At 41.6% G+C, this 16144-nt stretch overlaps 1 protein-coding gene across 3 annotated transcripts in view; it reads right to left on the reverse strand.

The window, feature by feature from the left end:
* TRDMT1 (tRNA aspartic acid methyltransferase 1) overlaps positions 1 to 14274 on the reverse strand; it is a 60777-nt gene extending 46503 nt beyond the window's left edge. The window contains exons 1-2 of one of the 3 annotated variants that reach the window (XM_021063976.1): positions 12958 to 14274; positions 10370 to 12049 (exon numbers count right to left, since the gene is read on the reverse strand). In XM_021063976.1, coding sequence (XP_020919635.1) covers positions 10370 to 10433 — 64 coding nt within the window. In that variant the 5' untranslated portion in view covers positions 10434 to 12049; positions 12958 to 14274. 3 annotated transcript variants of the gene reach the window in all.

The following is a 16144-nucleotide window of genomic DNA, read 5'->3' on the forward strand; positions in this document are numbered from 1 at the left end:
CCACACTGAGTTAAAGCCAACTTATTCTTTTTTTTCTGTGTCTGTGTCTTTTTGTATTTTTAGGGCCACAGCCACGGCATATGGAGATTCCCACGCTAGAGGTCGAATCAGAGCTGTAGCCACCTGCCTCCGCCACAGCCACAGCAACTGAGGGATCCGAGCCAAGTCTGCGACCTACACCACAGCTCATGGCAATGCTGGATCCTTAACCCACTGAGCAAAGCCAGGGATCGAACCTGCGTCCTCATGGTTGCTAGTCAGATTTGTTTCCACTGAGCCATGACGGGGACTCTGTAAAACCAACTTATTCTTAATAGCAATCATTTTAAGAAAATCTCAAAAATTTCAAATGCTTTATCATGTAGTACAGAAAAAAAAAATCCCCATTATTTATTCAAATTTCACTATATTCAAAAACTTTCATGAATCTACTTATTTGGCCACTCTCCAACACACACATATATACAAGTGTTCTGTCTCCTGCACAACAGCTATTAACATCTTTCAAAACACTATCCATGAACCAACTTGGGAAATGCTGACTTCGATCATCAGAAAAAATAATAATGAGAGAGAGGGAGCTTCATGATTCAGACTTACTTTCTTGCTCTCTAATTTCTCCTGCTCTCTTTCCCTCCTTGAATACTATTTATCTACTTGCCACAAGTTAGCATCATCCTCAGTGTTCCATCTTGTTGATTTTCTCCTCTGCACACCCAACATACACTGAGAAGTCAATCTCTGTCCCCTGTCCTCTCTCCCCCTCGGCCCAAAACGCAGTTTCCATGGATCCCATGGAAACGCAAACTCTGTAACTCTAAAATGGAACTTAGTATTTCTCCCCAACCTTGACTATACCATCTGTTAAGTTGTCCAATTCAGAAATCTGGGTAGCTAACCTGCACATAATGACCAGGTTCTGCCGATTTTTAGATCCTTATATCTTGTGGGTAAAAAAATCTTATGCTCCGTTTGCTGGCTTTGCTCAAACTCATCACCTCAGCAATAATCTCCTAACTGACCACTTGCCTCTAATCTCTCCAGCCCTCCTCTGGTCATAGGGTAAAACTTCTATTACATAACTCCAATAGGTTCATTAACCTTCCTTCACTAAACAGACCTAGGATATAAAAATCCAAGCACCTTATCAGGTTATAACATGGCATTTTATGATTTGGCATCTTATAAACACCTTCTACTTTCCCGTAGCACTTACACTGCAATAACACCTTAACAGGCGTATGTATCCACAAAGACTTTGGCCTCTCATGCCTATGTGTCTGTACAGAACGCTCCTTCTGTCTGGCATACCCTTTTCCCTCTTTACCATCTGGAAAACTCCTGATCATCCTCCAAATCCTGCTTGGTAAAAATACCATAACAAAACTGAACAGCAAACACTAATTATTTTTTTTAAAAAGGAACATACCAATGGCAACATAAACAAGCTGAAAAATTAATGCAAATAACAAGCATATGAAAATATTCAATTTCCTAAGTAACATCAACAGTATTACCTAAATACCATATACCAAGAACTATACTAGCTCTATTATACATTGTTTCATGAAACTTTCCTAACAAGCCTATAAGATGAGTACTATTATCCCAGTTGTATCAACAAAAGAACCCAAGATAACTAAGAGAAAGCTCATTACAAATCAATGTGAGGAAAATAAGAGTGACTAAGATTTACCAAGAATCTGTATTTTTTTTTCATATGTCAACTGTTTCATGTTACACTCACAATACGCAATAGAAGGTATTATTATGTCCATCTCACCGACAAGGTACCTAGACTCAAAAGTTGAATAATTTTCCAATATTTATACAGCCAGTATGTGGCAGAACTGTCTTATTCATAAATAATGGCATTAATTTTATCACTCAGAGAAACATATGGAGTAGTTCAGAAAACACTACAAAGGAGGCCAGGAAAATGCAGACGCAAGATTCAGGCTTGGAAATCTATTCCCTGGTATAGAAGGTAAGTAAGCCTTCCAGGGAATCAAGAGGACAAAATAGAATATGCTCCTCTCTTTGATACCTTTCTCTTTACCTCTGTTTTTGTTTTTTGTTTTTAAATGAATTTTATTATACTTATAGTTGTACAACCATCATCATAACCTAACTATAGAACATTTCCATCCCAACCCCCAGTCCATCCCTTCCTGCAACCATAAGTTTTTCAACGTCTGTGAGTCTGTTTCTGTTCTGCCAAATAAGCTCATTTGTATCTTTTAGATTCCAAATATGTGATATCATATGAATCACACGATGCTTATCTCTCATTGCCTAACTTCACTTAGTATGATAATTTCTAGGTCCATCCATGTTGCTGCAAATGGCATGATTTCATTCTTTTTTATGGCTGAGTAATATCCCATTGTACCATCATATATAGGTACCACATCTTCTTTAGCCATTCCTCTCAATGGATGTTTAGGTTGCAATAAATGCTGCAGAGGGTGCAGAGAAAAGGGAATCCTATTACACTGATTGTGGGAATGTAAACTGGTGAAACCACTATGGAAAACAGAGTGGAGGTTCCTCAAAAAACTGAAAATAGAACTACCATACGATCTAGCAGTCCCACTCCTGGGTATCAATCCAGAGAAAACCATGATTTGAAAACTTACATGTACTCCAATGTTCTCTGCAGCACTATATACAATAGTCAAGACATGGAAGCAACCTAAATGTCCATCTTTTATCTCTTCATTTTCATTCTTTATCATCTTTTGTATCTATAATTCTTTCCTTCACTAATTTATCCCTGAGTAATTCAAATTTAGTCTGAAAGCTCTTTGACACCTCAAATATTTAATAATCAGTTTCTTCGAAAGGCCATTTTTAACAATATATAATAACTTTCTACAATGCTAAGATCTTTAATAATAGTTGCCTATTACTTCCTGGGCACTTACTACGCTCCAAGCCCTATTTAATGCTTTGTTTTTGTTAATTCATAATCTTCACAATTCCCCTCTGAGGTAGGTGCTATTATTGTCCTCTTTTATAGAAGAGGACATTGAGGCATAGAAAGTTCCATTTTTTTCCCCAAGGTCATGTAGCTAGGAGGTAGCAAGGCCTTCTGACAACAGAACAGTGCTCTTAACTAGAAGACAAATGGACCTCTCCCTGAGCTGTCCTGCATAGTCACTGTCCACATTACCTTTCCATCGAGCCAAATAACATAATGATTTGAGATCAAGCTGCTGTAAAAACAAAGCATCCTTTGTCAAATTAACTGACACTACCATATGATTACCAAAAAGAGTGTAAGTATCAACTTTTTTTTCTTTTTTAGGGCCACACCCACAGCATATGGAAGTTCCCAGGCTGGGGATCAAATTGGAGCTGTAGCTGCCAGCCTACACCACAGCCACAGCAACTCAGGATCTAAGTTGCCTGTGCAACCTATACCACAGCTCAGGGCAACACCGGATCCTTAACTCACTGAGCAGGGCCAGGGATCAAACCCTAGTCCTCACAGATACCAGTGGGGTTACCACTGAGCCACAACAGGAACTCCTCAAATATTTTTTTTAAATGATAGAATTTGCAAAATAAAAGCAAAATTAAAAAAAAAAATCTGAAGGAGTCCTAAGGCAGTTGACAAAGGTGAGGTAAAATGTGAGGCACGCACTGCTGTTCTTCCAAGTGAGAGCGGTTTCTATTCATCCGAACTCCTCCCCTATCCTATCCCTTTGCTCTCCTTCAGTGGGAGGAGGAGTGACTTCTCCAATTGGCTAATGTGGGAAGAATACAGCGGCTGTGCTTGCTCAGCTCCACCAGCCCTCCTGTGGGGAATGCACTGTCCAGCTACGTTTGCACAGGGAACGTGCATTCTGCTTGCTTCTCCAGCTGTGCCTGGAAGGTGGGCTGCCTGCTTCTCTAAATGAACATTACTGACCCACATGGGCTTCTCCCTAAGCTACGTGCTCCAACTCAGCCTTTGAGTAATAAAAATCAGACTGATTTTCGATTTCTTATTTGCCTTACTTTTCCATTTTACTTCTCATTTTGTTCAGAATTAGGAAGAGGGATGCTATTTATTGAGCTACCTAAAAAAACCCCAAGAGATAGGTCTCAACACAAATTAAATTTCCATCTATTCAGCAACATGGGAGAAGTGATTCGATTTGTGCAATATAGTAATAAATACTCTGCAGTGAAGTATGCATTCATTTTCCATTCCATAAAAAACAGGTAATTCTGTGATCCAATGGAAAACTGCTTTCTCCTTTTGAATATACAAAACTCATCCCACATATATACTTCTTATTTGTATTTCAAGGTCAGAAGAAAACAAATCTAGTAACTTCCACAGATACTAGACAATAAACAATACACATTTTCAAGTGTGACATATTTTTGCCTTGCTTTTCTTTAAATCTGATTATAAGTCATATAAGAATAACTGTGGGGAAGTTCCCTCACGGTGCAGCAGGTTAAGATCTGGCATTGTCATGGATCTGGCATTGTCATTGCAGCAGATCAGGTTGCTGCTGTGGTGTGGGTCTGACCCCTGACCCGGAAACTTCCACATGCCCTGGGCTTGGTCATAAAAAGATTCTTATTCACTAACCACTTATATTTGCAGGTGCTCTTACATGCTCCACTGCTATATGAGCTCATGAAAATACTTCTTCCACTATTTTCTGAAGATGTTTTCACTTGGAAGATCCTCATTAGCCAAAACTTTATAGACTATGCAGGCATAAATACTATCAAAGTGGTAATAAGTGGTTTTTGTACAGGGGCACCTATGTGTTAAAAGAATGTAAGGACATCTGCCATGCTTGTGGACATCTAGAATCTTTGCCTATGATTCCTGTCTTTCAAATTTTTGCCACATTGAGTCCTTTCTTCCCAAACAGAAGCCAGAACTCACTCTCCCTGCTTCCTTAGTCTGGCAACAGGATCTAATGTCCACCTACCAAGTGCACCTGCGGACGACTTCAATTCAGACATAGCAATGTGAGGAAGCAAGTGAGAAAATCCATCTTTTTGGTGAGAGAGGTGGTAAAGCTCCATCTTTCAGGGCAAAACTGTGATGGCACTTCTTGCATCCAGTCCCCAGAATGACCAGTGATAGCTGTGATATGAGTATGAAGATCCGTGGGGGGGGGCAGCGCCCAGAAGGTCATCTGAGCTGTGCTCCTCTTCACCCAACCTGTTTGTTGGGTGTCCTATAAATTCTATGAGCCTCCCAGTATCCTCTAATAATTTTTTCTGACTTATCTTCACTAGAGAATGGATTCTGTGGTTTGCAACTAGGAATTTTGTATCACACACAAATTTGGGCTAAGCAAACTATGGTTTTAGCAACATGATGGCAGAGTGATTACCAAATCAATAATAAACTCAACAATCATCTTCAAAGAACATGTCACAAGCGTAGTTCTGTGTTAGAGGCTGTAGAGGAACAAAGAAAAATACCATAGGATGTGGACTATGTTACTATATGGACATGCAGATACAAAAGCATATTGCATATGCAGCTAAGGATGAAAAATGTTGAATGAAATATTAAAATGTCCATTGGGTTTGGGGGGCAAATCCTTCACACTGCCAAAGAAATTAAATATACCTTTTACAACTACTAAAATTCATCTATGTGATAAAAAATATTTGCAAATCATATATCTCATAAAAGATGACTATCCAGAGCATACACAGAACTCATACAACAGAATGAAAAAGACCCAATTCCAAAATGAGCAAAGGACTTAGACATTTCTCCAAGGAAGGTATACAAATGCCCAATAACCACAAGGAAAAATGTTCAACTTCTTTAGTTATTAGGGAAAATGTAAATCAAACCCACAACGGGATCCTTTTTCACACCCATTAGAGTGACTACTATCAAAAAAAGAGGTGGAATAACAAGTCAAGGATGTGGAAATAAAGAACTTCTTCATACACTGCTCTTGGGAATATAAAATAATGTATCCACTATAGAAAACAGTTTAGTGGTTCCTCAAAAAGTTAAAAAGCAGAATTACCACATGGATCCAGCAATTCCACTCCTTGATGTATGTTCAAAAGAACTAAAGACATGGACTCAGATAACTACATAACAATGTTCAGAGCAGTATTCCTCACAATAGCTAACAGGTGGAAGCAGTCCATGTGTCCATCAAAAGATGAATGGATAAACACAATACGGTATATGCATATAATGAACATTACACATCCCTAAAAGAGGAATGAAGTACTAACACATGCTACAGCATGGATGAATCTTGAAAACATTATACTAAATGAAATAAGCCAGACACAAAAGGACAAATACTGTATAACTGCACTTATACAAAGTAACTTGTAGAGACAAAGTAGAAAGTGGTTTCTAGGGGTGGGGGAAACAAGATGGGAGTTGTCATGTAATAGCACAGATTCTATTTGGGATGATGAAAACGTTCTGGAAATAGACAGTCATGATGGCTGCACACAACATTGTGAACGTAGTAATTAATGCAACTGAATTGCACATGTAAAAAAATGCACATGTAAAAATGGTTAAAATGGCATTTTATATGTATTTTACCACAACTAAAAAAAAAAAAATCCGGCATAAATCTCATCTACAGGAGTTCCCATCTTGGCGAAGCAGAAACAAATCCAACTAGGAACCATGAGGTTGCGGGTTCGATCCTTGGCATCACTCAGTGGGTTATAGATCTGGCATTGCCATGAGCTGTGGTGTAGGTCTCAGATGCGGCTCGGATCTGGCATGGCTGTGGCTGTGGCACAGGCTGGCAGCTGTAGCTCTGATTAGACCCCTAGCCTGGGAATCTCCACATGCTGCGGGTGTGGCCCTAAAAAGCAAAAAAAATTAAAAAAAACTTCATCTACAAATTTGTCAGAATTTAAAGTCAAGGAGTTCCTGTTTCACCTCAGTGGAAACGAACCCAATTAGTATCCATGAGGATTCAGGTTCAATCCCTGGCCTTGATCAATGGGATAAGGATCCAGCATTGCTATGGCTGTGGTGTAGGCCAGCAGCTGCAGCTCTGATTCAATACCTAGCCTGGGAACCTCCATATGATGCACGTGCAGCCCTAAAAAGCAAAAAAAAAAAAAAAAAAAAAAAAAAATTAAAGTTACTATTATTCCAGTTGGCTGCTTCTTACTATTCTTTAAGATAGAGTCAATTACTGGAATTAACCAAAAAAACGGCGGCACAGCATGGTTAAAAGGTCAGGTAGGAGATTTAGGTTACAATCTAGGCTCTACCACTAACTAGATTACTACATACTTAAAACAGAGCCTGACATGTCAAAGGTCCTTAATAATTGTTGTGGTTAAACAACCATTGTTATTAGTTTCTAATACAGTATAAAAACCCCATGGAAAAGAGCAATGGATTTTATTACAGAAAAATTTTAAATTTTGTTACATCAAATAAACAAATGTTGGAAAACAAACATGAGTGGTGATTATGAGGCAACAACCCTAAGATGCAGACCTCAGACCAAAAGAGGAGAGAGCATCAAGGTAAAGAGGCAGCAGGAGGACTACTCTGAAGAGGCCACATATGAACTAAGCCATGAAAGATGAAATGCAGCTGCAGCAGAAAGTCTGGAGTTAGAGCACTCTGGGTGGAGACTAGCAAGAGCAAAGGCCAGAACACAGCAAGAACTCTGAGGGTTTGAGGAGCACAGAGAAAGATCCCTGAGCCTGGAAAGAGAAGCTGGCAGGGGGGGGAGAACAGATGAAGTTGGAGAGGGACAGAAGCCAGATCTCACAGGCCCCACTAGGAAGAGGAGGCTGTGATTCTAACCTCAAAGGGATGCCCGTGAAGCTGGGGAGTGACATGATCCAGTTTTCTTTGTGAGAGATCACACTGTTCCTATGTGGACAGAGGATGGGGTAGGAAAGCAGAGTGCAAGAAAGCAGGGGAGCAGCAGGGAAATTATTTTAATAATTTAAGTAGGAAAAGATATGGCTTAGATTCCGGATGACAGTCATAGTAATAGAAATAAGTGTATAAATTCAGGTTGCATTGGCTGGTCAGAGGAAAATATTTGCTTTATTAACCCTTCCCCCAAAATGCAAATTAAAATTATACAGCTTCCCCATCAAATTTACAAAGGTTAAAAATAGATAAATTCAAGTCAAAGGATAGGTAGTAGAAGGAGGCACTCAGAAACCTTTAAGTCTTGAAAAGTTCTCATAATTTTTGACTTGGTAACCAGCACATAGTCAGTCTTGTATTAACTCAACTTCTAGAAAACATGCTAAAGAGAAAAATCCAGATTTATGCCCAAGAATTAACTGTAGCACATTCATATGGGCTATAAAAAATGGAGAGGGGAGTTCCCATGGTGACTCAGTGGTTAACAAATCCTACTAGGAACCATGAGGTTGCAGATTCGATCCCTGGCCTTGCTCAGTGGGTTAAGGATCCAGCATTGCTGTGAGCTGTGGTGTAGGTTGCAGAAGCAGCTCATTGCAACCTACAGCACAGCGTTGCTGTGGCTCTGGCGTAGGCTGGCAGCTACAGCTCCAATTAGACCCCTAGCCTGGGAACCTCCATATGCCACAGGAGCAGCCCTAGAAAATGCAAAAAAAAAATAAAATAAAATAAAATAAAAGAATGGAGGGGAAATCTAATGTTCAACACTTAAGGAGTTATTGAATTGTGGCTTATGATAAAGTATTAAGTGAACTTTAAAATCACATTCCTTAAGGGGTTTCAAGATATGAGGTAAAATGTTGACATTATACAACCTTAGAAAATTAAGAGAGCAAACAGTACTAAAGTTTTGCTTAGTTTTCTTGCTGTTAAGTTTTGGTATGAGAACTGAACATACCATTAAATAATTGGTAAGCAATAAAAGTTTGATAATCACTAATCTCTTCTAGAATCAAAACAAACTTAGGTGCTCATCTCACTACCTACTGTCTGTCTTTTACAGTATAACTCTCTTGTTACCCTTGGTACTAAAAAAGGAAGCAGGGAAGTTTCAGTTTTGTGGTTGTCTTAGTAATTTAAGAATAAACATGCACATTCCAAGTCTATTCATCATTCTCTACCTCCAGCGCCCAGCACAGTGCAAGAACAGAAGAAGAACTCAATAAACCTTTTTCGAGTGAATATCACCAAAAATAAACCAACTTAGCACCCCATGTAAAAACCTCAAAATGGAGGAGGTACAGAAGATAGTGACAATTTATATTTTGAGTGGTTACAATGTATCAGGGATTATTAAACTTTCCTCACTTTTTATTTAAGCCTCATAATAATCCATCTCTGGGAAGAACTATTGTTCACAATTTTTTTTGATGTAGACATTTTTTTATTTCCCCAATACGCTATTTTTTCTACTGTACAGCATGATGACCCAGCCACACATACATGTATACATTCTTTTTCTCACATGATCATGCTCCATCATAAGTGAGTAGACGTAGTTCCCAGGGCTACACAGCAGGATCTCATTGCTAATCCATTCCAAAGTTAAAACCAACAACCAGGTTCACAAGTGCTAAGGAATTAGCCCAAGGTCACATTGCAACTAAGTTTGAACTCAGTACTTCTGGCGCCTAAAAGTATACAGACAAAACAACAAGACGAGAGGTTTCTTTTCTTCTTTTCTTTCCTTGTTTTGTTTTAAAGGCCGCCCCACCCAACCCCTGCAGAGAAAATTCCTGGGCCAGGGATTTTTTTAATCCACAGCACCTTCCGGTTCCAACCTGCACCTCCTCAGCGGCTAGAGTGGGGTTCTTAACCCACTGCACCACAGCGAGAACTCCAAGATGTTTCTTCTCAATGACCAGAATGGACCAGGATTTTTCTCTAAGCTTCCCCTACAGTTCCACTTAGTGTTCACCAACTTCTACCTTACAAGACAGTTATCACTTTGAACACCCATCCTCACTAGCAGAACCCTGCCCAGCGACCTCCCCCCCCCGCTGTGACTTCTTCGAGGATAAAAGACCAAGATTACACGCCTCTAGGTGACAGTCACACTCAGAATTGGGGGCTGGCAATGCGCGGAATCGGGGGCGGGGGAGGGCTCGCCCCTCCCCCTCTGTCAGTGCCATCTCGGTTTGACTTCACAGCCACGCCTGGGGGATCAGGACTCACAGACTGAGTCTGGGTAAGTGCCCTAGTCGCCCTACGAACAAGGCTCGCGGCCTGAGGAAAGCAGTTTCCGCCCGAAGAGGCCAGCTGGGTCGCCACGCCTGATGGTTTCCAAGACAACCAAGCACACCACCCCCATCCCCCCAACCTCCCAGCTTCCCTACCCCCCCCCCCAGTCTCCGCCCCTGGCGTCTCGCCGCTCCGCCCCTCCCAGGAGCCCGAGCTCTGACCCGCGCCGTCGCGCAAACAGAGAGGCCCCAGGCCCCCTCTCACCTCTCAGCGCCTGGTGCATGCCCCCAATGCCGCTGTACAGCTCCAGGACCCGCAGGGGCTCCATTCCCACGCCGCCGCCGCCGTCGTCGCGGAGCTAGGCCTGCCGGTCCTGTTGCCCCATCTTCCCCCGGCCGCGCTGCTCCCTCGCGTCTGGTTCCGCGGCGTTTCAGTTCCCCCCACTTAAAGCTCAGCCTCAGGTCCTCACAGAGCAGCGCAGGGCCGGGCGGGGAGTCTGCAAGGGTCAGCAGGGGGGACAAAGGGCAAAAAGCACCAAGACCTCCCACGTGAATAGCAGCCACTCCGTGGCCTGGTTTTTGTTCCATCCTCCTTCTAAGGAGGGCCTTGGGAGCTCAGTAAAGGGGCTGAAATCTGCCTTTGCCTAAGGTGAGTAAGCACAGGTTAGAATCCAGAAACACTCAGTGTGAGAGCAACACAACTGTGAAAGCAAAGCAACGCTGAAACATCAGAGTTGAAGAAAGGTTTTTAACAGTACCAAGCATGAAGAACAGCTGGCTGGTGTTCAAAAACTCTAAACTCCCTACAGGGTTTCCCCAAATCATTTTTACCGGTCAGGTGCGGGAAGGGTATCCCATGGTTGTGATCAGATTGGGCACAGGTCTCTGACTGGTTGATGGCGTCAATCCTTAGGCGCCAAAAGGTCGGAAGGCTGTAGTTCTCACGATCATCAAGTACTTAATTCCTTTCACTTGGTGGTGGATTTGGCCTCTAAAAAACTCAGGAAATACTCATGAAGTACTAATTATGTAGGTACTTCCCAGAGGAGTTAAAGCAGAGGAGGTCGGGGAGGGGTCTGTCCTAGGAAGGCTCCAGAGGGTTCTGCTCCTTTACAGGAACCCGCCTCCAAGTCCATCCAGTGACCTAACTGTTAGAACTTTGATTACAAACTAAGAAAACATGATCGCATCCAGAAGAAATGGTCTCATTGTGAAGTGTTTTTCTATTGTTAGGAGAAACTGGGGAGGACCGCTTGTAGTAAAAACTAACTGGTTAGAAATTTTCACACGTACTAATATCACGATGCTGTTAACAAAGTATGACTACTGTATCTGAACTATGAAAGTTACTGATCCAGGTTGATGGGTTCCATGACGTTTTTTAATCATAAATGTATATTGGCCTTTAAATTTTGGTTTTTTCTTTTCTTTTTAGGGCTGCACCTGAGGCATATGGAAGTTCCTTGTAGCAAATCCAGCAAATTTCAAATCCTTGGAAATGCCGTATTATTGCACAGTCACTGATTATAGGTGCGTGTATGTATATACATATATATATAATTTTTATTGTTACAGCTGCACTTGCAGCATATGGAAGTTCCCAGGCTAGAGGTCAAATTGGAGCTGCAGCTGCAGCTGCCAGACTACACCACAGCCACAGCAACACTGGATCCGAGTCACAACTGTGACCTACACCACAGCTCACGGCAACACTGAATCCTTAACCCAGTGAGCAAGGCCAGGGGTTGAACACAAATCCTCATGGACACTATGTCGGTTTCTTAACCCACAGAGCCACAACAGGAAACTCCTAAATGTTTTTGGATTGGTCACTTATTTCAGGTCAGAGGAGTGGTGTGGTAGAAAGACACCAGAGAACAGGGTCTTAGCCCTGGCATTGCCAATAACTCGTTGTGTGCCTTGGCGGTGAGCCTGCTTTCCTCATCTGTAAAATAAAGAGAAAGAAGGGAAAGGATTGCTGAGCACCCTGTAGCTCTAAGATTCTGTGGCTGAACTAGTGTCAGAAAAAATTATTCCTGATTGAGCCACATGTTTATTATCCACTTACAGTGAAATGATCTAGAAAGAACTTTTAAAAATCTGTCCCTGGCCTTGCAGTGGGCTAAGGATCCAGCATTGTTTTGAGCTGTGCTGTAAGTTAAGACACAGTTGGGATTCTGTGTTGGTTGCTGTGGCTGTGCCGTAGGCCTGCAGCTGTAGCTCTGATTTGCCCCCTATCCTGGGAACTTCCATATGCCTAGGGTGTGGCCCTAAAAAGCAAAAAAAAATAAATAGAAAAAAAAACATATCTAGAGTCTGTTTAGCATGAGTGTTATAAATCAAAATAAGTTTGATGGAGGATCTTACCCTGTAGGAGAGCAGACAGAAATACATGGAAGAGTTCATGAAACATACCCACTTCCTGAGAGGAAGAGAGGTAGAACCCCATCCCTCTCAGTTTGTACAGGCTGATTACAAGGGTCTTCGCAAAGTAGCGCCAGGCTTATGTTTCTGCGTTATCTTTGCTTTCTCCCCTTCTCTAATGCTGATACAAACTAGAACACTTGGAATCCCCCAAACATCCTTCTCAGTTTCTTTGCTTCCATTCATTACCCTGCCTAGAAATCCTAGCCTTCTTAAAGACCTAAACTTTGAGTCTTCCTTCTAGACTCCCAGGCTAGAAACCCCTGACTTGTTTCAATTCCCCAGTCCACCCCCTCCCAGTCTTCTGAACTACACACTCCACCTGTTCCTTTAACTAAATCCTTTCAGTTGGTTCTAGCCCAATGTTTCCCTCCTATAGGCCATGTCTTCTCTTCCCCTGGTATTTCCTGGCTAAAGCTTTTCACTTACCATTTCAAGAATGGAAACTTCCTCCGTAATCACAATTTACAACTATCTCCATGGAAACATCTGTAGACATTAGGCCCTCTCGGATTATGTACATGTTCCCTTCCAAACCATGGTACGAGTTGTGTGAGTTGGGGGTCCCGTCCCTGAGAGCTGCAGAGGAGGAATGTGAGATGGGTAGATCAAAAAAAACAAGGAGTTCCCTGGTGGTTCAGTGAGTTAAGAATCCTGTGTTGCCACTGCAACAGTTCAGGTCACTGCTGTGGTGCAGGGTTAAAAACTCTGGCCCAGTAAATTCCACATGCCATGGGTGCAGCACAAAAAAAAAAAAAGAAAAAAGAAAAAAAAAGATACGCATTGATTATTCTTTCCCAAATGTTCTTATCGAGAAGAAAAGCTTTCTAATCCTATAGTTTCTCATCAAGTTATCCTGAATGATATCTCCAACAGAGCTAATATTCTAATCAGAGAAATTCAGTACACATTTTGAAAATACATCGAAATTCAAACTTTAGGATAGTCAGTGCATTTCTCTTCAAAACAAAAAATATACTTTGTTTAAAAAAATGGTATTTAACACCTTGCACATATAAAGCACATCAGAAATAATTAAGGGGGGATTTCCCACAGTGGCTCATCAGGTTAAGGATCTGGTATTGTTTCTGCAGTGGTGAGAGTTGGATCCCTGGCCAGACACAGTGGATTAAGGATTCAGCTTCATGTAGGTGGATGCTGGGGCTTGGATTCGATCACTGGCCCAGGAATTTCCATACACCATGGGCTTGGCCAAGAAAAAGAAAAAAAATAATTAAGGGGCACAATATAATACCAAGGGATATGTGAAAACAATAGCATACTCTCAATATCTAAGGGCTCATTGTATAACTTGAAATCTAATATTTTATACTTCCTCTCCTGGTTGTCACTGATCATTAATATGCAACAAAATTAAACGAAGCCTGCCAAATGCTTAAAATGCTTTTTTGCAACCATCTCTAAGTTCCCATGATCCCAGGCCATTCTTTATTCCCCAGTGAAACGTGATGCATGTTCCTATATAGGATTACCTACAGGGAGCAAATACCCTGCTTATGCCAATTTGAGTAATGAATACATTACATTATGGTTTTACACAGAAAAAGAATGGTCTTTATGAACTGCATGGAAAATTAAAAGGTAGTCATGTGGGAATAATTGGCAACAAATACTCTCAAGAGAGAAAATCATATTCAGAAGATTTTGAGTTGGATGGATTTCCTGCTGTGGCACAGTGGGTTAAGAATCTGATTGCAGGAGTTCCTGTTATGACTTAGCAGATTAAGAACCTGACTAGTATTCATGAGGATGCAGGTTTGATCTCTGGCCTTGCTCAGTGGGTTCAAGAATCCAGCGTTGCCACAAGCTGCGGCAGAGGTCATGGATGCAGCCTGGATCTGGCATTGCCATTGCCCTGGCTGTAGTGTAGGCTGGCAGCTATGGCTCTGATTCGACCCCTAAGCTGGGAACCTCCATATGCTGTGGGTGTGGACCTAAAAAGATGAAAGAGAGAAAGGAAGGAAGGGAGGGAGAGAAAAGAAAAAAGGAGGGAGGGAGGGAGGGAGGGAGGGAGGAAGAACCTGACTGCCGCAGCTCAGGTGGCTGCAGAGGCACAGAGTCAATCTCCAGCCACAGGTGCAGCAGGTTAAAGGATCTAGAGTTGTCACAGCTGTGGCATAGGTTGCAGGTGTGTCTCGGATTCAGTTCCTGGCCTGGGAACCTCCATGTGCTACAGACTTAAAAAAAAAAAAGAAAAGAAATTCGAATTGGAAAGACCCAGAGAGCTCATTTATCACATGTGATTACTCCATGTGCTTATTCCAGAATGCCTTTGACCAATTCCTGATCCACCCACACGCAGCTTGTGAGCCGCTAACTAGGGGCACAGTACACTTCACAGAGTTAGGTGTTAGGAGATGAAGAGCTTGAATTATTAGAAACCCTTCTTTATAGTCACCTAAAACCCAGTTTCTTCTAGATTTGCCCTCTGCACTGATTTTGAAGAACTCTCCCTCTTTTGTAGGGGGAGTTGTAGTTAAGACTATAGGCTCAAACTCCAAAGAGTATAGATAAGCAACCACAGCTCTGCCTCTTTCTAGCTATGTGACTTTGGGAAAGTCACTGAACCTCTCTGAGCCTAAGAGTGCATCTAGGATATGTGAAAATAGAACACGCAGTTGCTGTGGGGACTCAAGAAGCATTAAAAACACTTCACCTAGTGTTTTCTGTATTGCAGCCTTCATTCTTTTCAGGTGGGAAAATAAGACTCCTATTAGGAACAGAGGAGGTAAAAATGTAATGCCTTTAAGGGTCATTATTACTTTATTCTTTTTCTCTGGTAATTTACCTAAATATTCAGAACTGTTGGCAGTAACCAAATCACACAAGCCAGATCCAGCAGCATCAGGAAAAGGAAAAGGGAACACACACACACACACACACACACCCCATAAAAGCCCTTAATCTTTTTTTTTTTTTTTTTTTTTGGCTTTTTGTCTTTTAGGCCACACTGACAGCATATGGAAGTTCCCAGGCTGGGAGGCTAATAGGAGCCGTAGCCACCGGACTATGCCAGAGCCACAGTAACTTGGGATCTGAGCTGCGTCTACGACCTACACCACAGCTTACGGCAACGCCAGATCCTTAACCCAGTGAGTGAAGCCAGGGATCGAACCCAGATCCTCACGGATGCTAGTCTGGTTCCTTAACCACCGAGCCATGATGGGAACTCCTCTTTTGCTTTTATTTGCTACAATTATCAGTACTGACAAACTAAAAGCCAGAGAAAAAATCATATACAGGATTTTCCATTTTGCTAGTTAGGTAGTGGTTTAGATACATAACAGTATCACTTAGAATTGCTCTCATATGATCCCACAGTGATAAAAAATACATGAAATATAATAACAGTCCCATAATATTGCACTTACTATATTTATTCACCATATAAGAAAAGCCCAACTTTGTATTTACTTAAAAATTGTTAAAATTGACTTTATCATTCACAATAGCCAAGACATGGAAACAACCTAAATGTCCATCAACAGATGAATGGATTAAGAAGATGTGGTACATGTGCACAATGGAATACTACTCAGCCATAAAAAGAACGACATAATGAGAGATCCCATTATGGTTCAGCAGAAATGAATCT

Source organism: Sus scrofa, chromosome 10, assembly GCF_000003025.6.
Source record: "Sus scrofa isolate TJ Tabasco breed Duroc chromosome 10, Sscrofa11.1, whole genome shotgun sequence".
NCBI classification, from domain to species: Eukaryota; Metazoa; Chordata; class Mammalia; order Artiodactyla; family Suidae; genus Sus; species Sus scrofa.